The sequence below is a fragment of the Oryctolagus cuniculus genome, chromosome 1, assembly GCF_051225735.1.
Source record: "Oryctolagus cuniculus isolate XC-2025 breed Fujian yellow rabbit chromosome 1, ASM5122573v1, whole genome shotgun sequence".
In the NCBI taxonomy this organism is placed as follows: domain Eukaryota; kingdom Metazoa; phylum Chordata; class Mammalia; order Lagomorpha; family Leporidae; genus Oryctolagus; species Oryctolagus cuniculus.
The window spans coordinates 59,851,833-59,861,810 of record NC_142867.1 but is presented as its reverse complement, the minus strand read 5'-3'; the positions used below and the strand labels follow the sequence as shown (position 1 = coordinate 59,861,810).

The window sequence follows — 9,978 nt, the reverse complement described above, 5'->3', positions numbered from 1 at the left end:
TTCTACCATGTCTACTTAATAGTGCATCAGGAGGATGCTCTACCACAGAATGAATCAATGACACCCATCGTGGTTCTTTTAGTCTCTTTTAGAACATGGTCTTCAATATTCCAAGCTCAGCATGATACGTGCCAAGTGCGTTCAGCTTAAAATCATTGTACATAGCAGATAATAGAGAATTTTTAAAGTGTTCATATCCTCACAGACATAGGTTAACATTTAAAAAATGGATATGTAACAATTTTCTTTGGAGGAACAACCCACAGTGAGAGGCAAGCCATAAACACACCCTGGGACCTAGGGGGTTGAATGTGCCAGCAACACATATCTTCCCAGGACCCTTCTCAAGGCCCCCATAACTTCCTTATTCCGCAGGCTGTAGATGAGGGGGTTCAGGGCTGGAGTGACAATCGTGTAGAAAACAGAGATGATGTTGTCCTGTTTGGGGCTGTGGAAGGAACTGGGCAAAACGTACATGAAAGTGGCAGCTCCATAGAACATCCCCACCACTGTCAGGTGGGAAGAGCAGGTGACAAGCGCTTTCTTCTTCCCCTCATTTGTGGGCATGTGGAGCACTGTGAACAGTATGAGAGTGTAGGAGGCAGCTATGGTCGTAAGGGGAAGCAAGAGGAAGGTCACACCTGTCACATACACCAAGAGCTCATACTTGGAGCTATCTGCACAGGCCAACTTCAGCAAGGGTGGGATCTCACAGAGAAGATGCCTGATTTCCAAAGACATGCAGAAAGGGAAGTGCATGGTGTAGATAGTATGACCGAGAGCACTCAGGTATGCCAGGATCCAGGATGTGGCTACCATGAACCAGCAGACCCTCGGTCTCATGTAGACCATGTAGTTCAGAGGATGACAAATGGCCACATACCTGTCATAGGCCATGAAGGCCAGTAGGAGGTCCTCTGCACTACCCAGTGTCAGTGCCAGGAACATCTGCAGAGCACAGCCTTCAAAGGAGATGATGTATTCTCTGCGCAGAAAATCCACAAGGGCCTTGGGAGTGACAACTGATGTGAACAGGAGGTCCATGAGAGAGAGCTGCCCGAGCAGCTGGTACATGGGCACGTGGAGCCGGGTATCCATGGTGATGACCAGGAGCAGCAGGCTGTTGCTGATCAAGGCCAACATGTACAGGACTGTGATTGTGGCACAGAGCAGTTCAGGAAATGCACAGTCATTCAGAATCCCCACCAAGATGAAGTCACGTCTGACAGTGGAGTTCCATAGCTCCATTGTGCGTGGTGAATTCATTTTCCTAGGATGGATGTTTTCCCTGTGAAATCCATCCCAAAAGTGTTTATCATAGCTTTTGGATTGTCCAACATCACCGTGATGTGTTCTATAGAAATTCCCTGAGGTAATATATTTTTCTTCTTTAGCTAAGTTTCACCTCTAATTTCTGAAGCTCTAAATGATTTTATTGAATTATAACAAATAATCAGCTAAATGAGGAACAGGTATTTGGGGCACATTGTTAAAAGTTATTCATTTTTAAATCCCTTCAAATAAGTATTCAGGACAATAAGCACAGGGAAAGATATTTGTAGATAGGTCAAATTTTCTCATTCTTCATAATAAACAAATACACTGGGTAGCATGCTAAAGTCAAGCTTCTGTGTTTTCTTTAAAATCAACCTGGGATTCTACTTTGTTTTTTAAATTTTATTTATAAGATTTTTGCTCTCTGGTATTTGCCTTTACTTCTCACTCTTGTTGGAATGTGTGGACTCTTAGATCACTTGATCTCTTGTAATCTTTGACTAACCTCACAGTCTTTATGAGTGCTACTCAGCTAGAGGAAAATGGAATTCTGGGATGAATTGAAAGGTTGATGCGCTATAGATTTTGAAGATAGATCTGAAGTAACATTACAAAAGATGTTTGCTTATGTTCATGTAATGATAAGATATTTACTCTGGAGGGAGAAATAAAAAAGACATTAGATTATAGAGGTACTGCATGTGTTTAGTCTTCATGGCATATGATAAAATAATGAGATATGAAAGAGGAAGCATTGTATATATGAATGGTCCAATACCCCATCATTACCTGGGAGTCACAGGAATGCTTTGAGCATGAAAATGAGATTCTCTGACCCCACAGCTCTTAGTAACAGAAGGAAGAATGCTGGTCTAGCTAAACCCTGAACTCATGTGATAGTGCTGGTGAAGGAGGTGAGGAGAGAAGACAGTGATGGGCTTTTGGGGCAGCCTTGTATTAATCTGCTCTTTATGAATAGCTCCTTCAAAACTGGGTGGAAAACTTAGGAGATACCTCAGAATAGAAGAGGGGAATTTATGCCCAAACTCTTCACCTTTCCCTGGTATCAACCCCCCTTATTCCTCCTATATTCTATTTATGATTTTGCCTTGGTCAACTGGGAATTTGGACCTTTAAGTGGTAGAATTAGAAAAGTAGGATATTGAAAGTTGTATATGATAAATCTCCATCCATTCATTCATTCATTTTATACTGAATGACTGAATGACTAAAGTCATTCTATAGTGAATGATTTTAGATTGACTAAACATCCTACAATGTATCAAGTGCTATACTTGATACTAAGATAATTGTATCCAGGTAAAAAATCCATGACAAGATACCTACATCCATTTAATGGTGATGACTGATACCAGAAAGAAATGTGAGTCCATATAAGTGTCAAGAAAGGATTGCACAGTGGTACATAAGCTATGAACAGAGGGTGAATAGAAGCTGGCTGTGCAACAAAGGGCAATGTTATATAATAAATAGAGAAAATATGACTTTGTGAAAGTCAGAAGACTGGCATAGAGTACAAGAACATTTTCCCTTTACATCTGCAACAATGAAATCTGGACAAAAAACTCTCCTTAAAGGTTTCTCATCATCCTTTGGGACCTGGAATCTTTCCTTTGCCTCACAAAAGATGGTTTTGCCTATTGACAACAAAAAGACAAGTTCAAAGACAATTCCTAGTACTTTTCCTAATAAATATTAGACTTGGAATATTTTTCTTTTTGATGAATAAGAAGTTTAATGGACAGAGAAATTAACGAAGGAAGACAACTAACTGGATGCATTCTTCTAGATCTCTAGAGGAATGAATTTGAACTGGCTTTCAAAAAGGAGACAAAGCAAAACTTGGGTTAAGTGATGCAACCAGTACTCAAGATGTTATCTACTAGCCATCTCCCTCTGATCAAGACTTGTTTTCTCTCCTTTTCATTCACTGGTTCCTTCATGCTAAGGCCATCTTAAGAGACATGTCAGAGAACACACTGGACCTTCAGATGAAGAGCAACTTGCTGGAAAACCGAAGCAGCTGAGATTAATAGTGGAGCATTGTTGTACTTCATCAGAAATGGTCACAATCAATTAAGATGGAACAAACATTATAAAGAATATAATTTTTTCTCATCATAATTCAATATTTTAAAAGATTATGGACTTTAAATTGGATTTTTCTGTGGCTTTAGACTTAGTGTCTAGCCAGCATTTAGGAAAAAGAAACTTTAATTGACATTATATAGTTATCTTTTGAGTATTAATGATTTGAGGACCCACATTGTAGTACTGGAGGCCAAGAAAATCTAGGTATAGCAAAACCAAGTACTGAGACTTTTATTAGGAGGTCAGCATCAGGAATTCTAGTAACTCTGCTCTGGCCAGTAGTACAGAATGATTGCAGGTGACCCCAACTGTCAACAGCGGATACACATATAGGGAACTTAGAGTATAACTTGGAGTGAAAAAGCTATAAGTATAAGAAAATAGACATCTGAGAAGCATAATAGTGTGAAGTCTTGATACTTTTGCTCAAGACTTCTCAAGTACATATGTTGTCTTGAAACAGAGACAGAGCCTTACCTCAGCTGGGATGGGCGCATTTGCCATGGGATTTCTTTAAGGGATGAAGAGTTTGTAAAGGGGAAAGAAAGAGGAAGCAGTTTTCCTGGCAGGGTCAGATGTAGATGTGTGCATTTCTGTGACTGGGTTCAGAGCTCAAAGCCACCTCCAATCATTGGCATTGAAAGTCCTCACTGGAGATGGAGATGAATGCAGACAGGCAGCTAAGAACATAGAACAGGATCCTAGGGAAACAGGAACCAAATCTCCGGGATGTCTCTCATCTCCTTAGAGAAAGTCTGTACAGCTGTAGAGTGGGCCTGGCTGGATTCTTGAGTCCAAGTGCTCAGATTTTCATTTCTTCCTCTCCTGCTGAGGGCTATGGTGAAAGCAGAACACAGGAGGCATTTGAGGAAAGCGGAATGGGAGGAGCTGCTCCATGAGCCTGCCAGTGCCCAGCCTCCTGCCCCTGAGGGAGGCTTCATGGTCTCATCCTCCCAGGTGACATGACCTCCCCTGAAACTGTTGTTCCACGAAATGGGACTTTAACGAATCCCCGGAGTATGTCTCCTGGCCCTGGCATGCCATTTCTGCAAGTTTCACTGACTCACTGAACACTGAGGTTTGGGGACTCTTCCTGCTCCACATGGTTCTTGCTGAAGCTGATGCTAACTAAATCGACAGTGTCATTAACTGCACTAAGACACAAGGGCCCCTGTCCAGCCAGCTGTCCAAAGTGTACAGTGGGTCTCTTGTGTTCTGTAAGTGCTGCCACTCCCCATCTACCTCTTTGTGCCCCTAACTAGGGGTAGTACTAGCTGGGGTATGGGTCGGGAGTGGTGAATGATGCAGTACTTCTTTTAATATCAGATCTTCTTTTGTTGCCATTCAATTAGCATCTAATGCTTTGTAGCAAGTGGGCTCAGTTGCTTGGAGTTCTGGAATGATGACACCTAGTTTGGTCGTGAGTTACTGACTGCCCCAGAAGAGTGAAGCTTCAGGGACATACTGTCTGAAGCTGAGACGGGTTCCAAGACCTGGATGCTATCTGCTGACTGCACTCCAAGCAAGTTCTTCCTTAAAAGTTGGTCTGGGAAGCACATGTACATGTTTGTCACATTATTTAATGTTTCTTTTTTATGTATTTCCATCTATTTCAAAGGTAGAGTGAGAGAGCCAGAGCAGAGATTTTCGTGTTTTTTTTTTTTTTTTTTTTTTTCGGACAGGCAGAGTGGACAGTGAGAGAGAGAGAGACTTAGAGAAAGGTCTTCCTTTGCCGTTGGTTTACTCCCCAATGGCCGCTGCAGCCGGCGCGCTGCAGCTGGCGCACCGCGCTGATCCGAAGCCAGGAGCCAGGTACTTATCCTGGTCTCCCATGGGGTGCAGGGCCCAAGCACTTGGGCCATCCTCCACTGCACTCCCTGGCCACAGCAGAGAGCTGGCCTGGAAGAGGGGCAACCGGGACAGAAACCGGCGCCCCGACCAGGACTAGAACTGGTGTGCCTTGCCGTAGGCAGAGGATTAGCCTATTTATTTATTATTTTATAGAAAGAAATTTTCCACTTTTTGAATCAGTTTCTGAGCTTACTGTTGCTCAGTTATTATACCTATTCCTAAGCATAACTTTTCTTCTAATGAATTCATTTTTTTTAAAAGATTTTATTTATTTATTTGAGAGGTAGAGTTACAGACAGTGGGAGGGAGAGACAGAGAGAGAGGTCTTCCTTCCACTGGTTCACTCCCCAAATGGCTGCAATGGCCAGAGCTGTGCCGATCCAAAGCCAGGAGCCAGGTGTTTCTTCCAGGTCTCCCATGTAGGTGCAGGGGCCCAAGGATTTGGGCCATCTTCTACTGCTTTCCCAAGCCACAGCAGAGAGCTGGATTGGAAGAGGAGCAGCAGGGACTAGAACTAGAGTCCATATGGATGCCGGTGCCGCAGGCAGAGGATTAACCCACTGTGCCATGGCACTAGCCCCTGAAATCATTTTCTTGGGAGTCTTTGGGGGTAAGTTGCTTTGGTTTTGTTTTTATTTCATACTTCTAGATGTGAAGTTATATTTCCTCAGTGCTTATTAAGTTGCTTTTCCCATATCCTACTGCTGCCACTAACAACCCACTTTTATCCTTTTAATCTGCTTTTATCCCTGGGAACATTTATATGATTTTCATGAATACTGGTACATTACAACTGCAGTACTGTGTGAATCTGTTTATAATTTCCTTGCTCAATACTTAGAAAATTGAGCTTTCTTCAAACATCACTGGTGACAAAGAACATAACACCAACACAAATGCACAGTCACAGACAAGCTGCCACAGGCCACTAAAGAGAAGATCTCACATTCACTGTCCTTTCAGGGATTAGTCATATGGACCTACAAATGGTCCAGACCAAGAAGGCCACAAAGAAGGGAAGTAGCATCCCACAGAAGCCAGATCTACTTATGATCTGGGGTGCAGGGCTGGCTGCACAAGGAATCTTTGCTTGCTGGTCTATTCAGTTAGTAACTTAGAAATGGGCCAGGGGCCAGCGCTGTGGCGTAGCGGGTAAAGCCATTGCCTGCAGTGCCGGTATCCCATAAACGTGCCGATTTGAGTCCCAGCTGCTCCACTTCCAATCCAGCTCTCTGCTATGACCTGGGAAAGCAGTAGAAGTTGGCCCAAGTCCTTGGGCCCCAGCAACCACATGGGAGACCCAGAGAAAGCACCTGGCTCCTGTCTGGATTGGCACAGCAATGGCTGTTGCGGCCATCTGGGGAGTGAACCAGTGGATGGAAGATTTCTCTCTCTCTTTGACTCTCTTTCTCTCTCTCTATGTAACTCTGACTTTCAAATAAATAAATAAATCTTAAAAAAAAAAATAGAAATGGGCCATCAGTGCTTCCCTAGGATCCCAGAGCTCATTTAGTGAGAGAAGAAAGAGTATAGGGATCTAGGGCCAGGAAACACATCCCAGGGGGTTCATTAACATTCTGTTTCCTGACCAGCATTTTTAGAAGAGGTCATTCCAGCTGAGAGGGTAAGTCTTTCTGAAGATAGGAATAGAACAGAGTCGAAGGAATTGGTCATGGGATTAGAAACAGGGAAGCTTCCCCCAGGACAAGGCCCTGGCTCACTGTTAGCTCCAGGGACAGAGAGGAGGGGCAAGGCAGCATCACCTCTGGGCACCTCTTCCTATATCAGCTTCCTCCAGAATCCTGCAGCTTCCATCTTCGATCCAGATGCACAGAAATAAGGGAAAGTCTGAGTATGTGGGTCTAACAGCTCTTTCTGACAACTGCTCGAGAGCAGTGGGGCTTTTATCCTAGCCAACATGATGGAAGCTGTTTCTCCTCATTCTTCACAGGTACAAGAACAGGAAATCCATCTTCTGGTTCTGCAGAAAACTATCCAAGGACTGGGCTGACTGTCGATGTCTATCCACTGCCATCTCCAGAGAAGATTTTCAGATGACTGGAAAGAATAGAAGGGCCCTGGCAGCTGAGCTCCATTGCACTCCTCAGATGTTTAACATAGCAGAACTTAAAACCATCTGAAAACTGCTGATAAACACGTCCTCCATCCACATTTCTGCTGGGATACCCCCAACCTTCAAGGAAAGTCTGGGTGGCCAGGAAGATGGGCTTCTCGTTGCTTAAGTAAGGACTTTGCCAAAACTGACCCCAAGAACTTCAACATTTCTGTCTTCCAGATTCCCTAGTACTTCGGGCTGCTTAGCCCATCCTGATTCCTCTTTTATTTGTTTTCTGAACATGACAATACAATCAGTTTGGACTGATAGTTCCTGTGCTACAGTCCAGGCCTGGTTATTTGTTTCTTGGTGGAAACCTCAATATCTATCTTAGTACCTGTGAGCTATATAGACCCAATAAAATGACCAATCAAATGTACCAATCAAATGATGAATGCAAACTGATGATTCACCTCCTGAATGCTCTCATATCCTGTAACTGTTAAAGTACTAATGATTTCAAAAGAGGCCAGCAGAAACTAATGAAATGTTAAAGTATATTTGCTATGATATGGGGAAATATTTGGCAGGGCGGGGTGCTTCATTCTCAAATGTTAACTGCATGTTCAGAGTTGACTCTATTTTTCTGATTTCATCATGTAGTATATTAACTCTTGTCAATCTTAGGCCCTACTATTTATTGTCTTCTCCCTGGTACTAAGCACTACACACCAGCAGCAGTTTTCCAAAAGTGAATCTCATTCTCCTTATCCCTGTGGCTCTTCTATCCATCGCAGAGCTACAAAAAGGACAGTACATATCAAAGGTATTAGACAAAACAAGATTATGTGGCCTGGTTACAGAATATAATGGATGCTCTTTCATTGCCTTACATCATTTCTCCCAAACAGTAATGCCCCAAACTTTCTGGGAAGGTCCTCATCTATTATCATATTTTTGGATCCCCCAGTCACATATGTATCATTATCATTATCTCTCTATTTATACAAATGGCATATGCAGACAGCTGATTGAATATTTAAGTCATTAGTCAAGAATTATACTGTGTGGATACACGAATAATCAACAGCATGTGTAACAGAATATTCCCTCAATATTAAGAGATTCTGTAATCCTGAAGATATAAAATGTTTAATTTATAAAATGTTTAATTTAAATGTACTAAGCAATGTTTGAGCAATATTTATATTTTCAGATAATGACCTCATAGTGTTTAGCTATTGCTGTGATACCCATTTTCTTAGATGGACATCTCATCAAAATACATTTATAAGAGGCAGAAATTCAGATATATAGAAGCAAAAACAGCTGTCAGTGGGATTCATGTTTGTAACATCTGAAGAGACTTCTGATGTCACAAAACAAGGGTCTATGTTAGCAAACATTCATTAAGAATCCATCCATTCTAGGCAACTGAATTCACCACGCAGAATGGAGCTATGGAACTCCACTGTCGGACGTGACTTCATCTTGGTGGGGATTCTGAATGACTGTGCATTTCCTGAACTGCTCTGTGCCACAATCACAGTCCTGTACATGTTGGCCTTGATCAGCAACAGCCTGCTGCTCCTGGTCATCACCATGGATACCCGGCTCCACGTGCCCATGTACCAGCTGCTCGGGCAGCTCTCTCTCATGGACCTCCTGTTCACATCAGTTGTCACACCCAAGGCCCTTGTGGATTTTCTGCGCAGAGAATACATCATCTCCTTTGAAGGCTGTGCTCTGCAGATGTTCCTGGCACTGACACTGGGTGGTGCAGAGGACCTCCTACTGGCCTTCATGGCCTATGACAGGTATGTGGCCATTTGTCATCCTCTGAACTACATGGTCTACATGAGACCAAGGGTCTGCTGGCTCATGGTAGCCACATCCTGGATTCTGGCTTTATTGAGTGCCCTAGGATATACCATATACACAATGCACTATCCCTTCTGCAAAGCCAGGAAAATCAGGCATCTTCTCTGTGAGATCCCACCCTTGCTGAAGTTGGCCTGTGCAGATAGCTCCAGATATGAGCTCTTGGTGTATGTGATGGGTGTGACCTTTCTGATTCCCCCTCTTGCTGCCATAGTTGCCTCCTACACTCTCATCCTATTCACTGTGCTCCACATGCCCACAAATGAGGGGAAAAAGAAAGCGCTTGTCACCTGCTCTTCCCACCTGACAGTGGTGGGCATGTTCTATGGAGCTGCCACTTTCATGTACGTTTTGCCCAGTTCTTTTCACAGCCCCAAACAGGACAACATCATCTCTGTTTTCTACACGATTGTCACTCCAGCCCTGAACCCCCTCATCTACAGCCTGCGGAATAAGGAAGTTATGGGGGCCTTGAGAAGGGTCTTGGGAAAACACCCGTTGCTGGCACACTTCACCCTTTAGGGAAGGCCCATGTAATGTTTCCGAAATTCATTCCTCCTCAAACTAAGAAACTCTCTGCTGTACATTAATTTCTCACAGTAAAACCATATAGTAAAAAGTATATCTTTTAATAGAATACTGTAGGAATGTAACTATGCTTTCAAATACCTTTTAAATCTTTCTCCATGAAGTATTTTATAGGGTGTAATTCACACTATTTAAACTTACTTGTCATTTTCTTTAGAAATTATTGTCTATTTTCCAATGTAGTGTTTAGTTAAATGTGTCTAGAGAGTATCACC

The 9,978-nt window shown here is 42.9% G+C and overlaps 2 protein-coding genes across 2 annotated transcripts; one reads left to right on the top strand and one right to left on the bottom strand.

Annotated features, from left to right (window-relative positions):
* Positions 1-297: 297 nt before the first annotated feature.
* LOC100339623 (olfactory receptor 2AG2) lies at positions 298-1,248 on the bottom strand. The gene has a single exon (XM_070060268.2). The coding sequence runs from the start codon at positions 1,246-1,248 to the stop codon at positions 298-300; it is 951 nt and encodes a 316-aa protein (XP_069916369.2).
* Positions 1,249-8,512: 7,264 nt separating this feature from the next.
* LOC100358581 (olfactory receptor 2AG1) lies at positions 8,513-9,697 on the top strand. Its single transcript, XM_002708774.5, has one exon. The coding sequence runs from the start codon at positions 8,747-8,749 to the stop codon at positions 9,695-9,697; it is 951 nt and encodes a 316-aa protein (XP_002708820.4). The 5' UTR covers positions 8,513-8,746.
* The last annotated feature ends 281 nt before the right edge of the window (positions 9,698-9,978 follow it).

Excerpts from the sequence above, each read along its gene's own strand:
- LOC100358581 (XM_002708774.5), top strand. The coding sequence starts at position 8,747 with ATGGAGCTATGGAACTCCACTGTCGGACGTGACTTCATCTTGGTGGGG.
- LOC100339623 (XM_070060268.2), bottom strand. The coding sequence starts at position 1,248 with ATGGAGCTATGGAACTCCACTGTCAGACGTGACTTCATCTTGGTGGGG.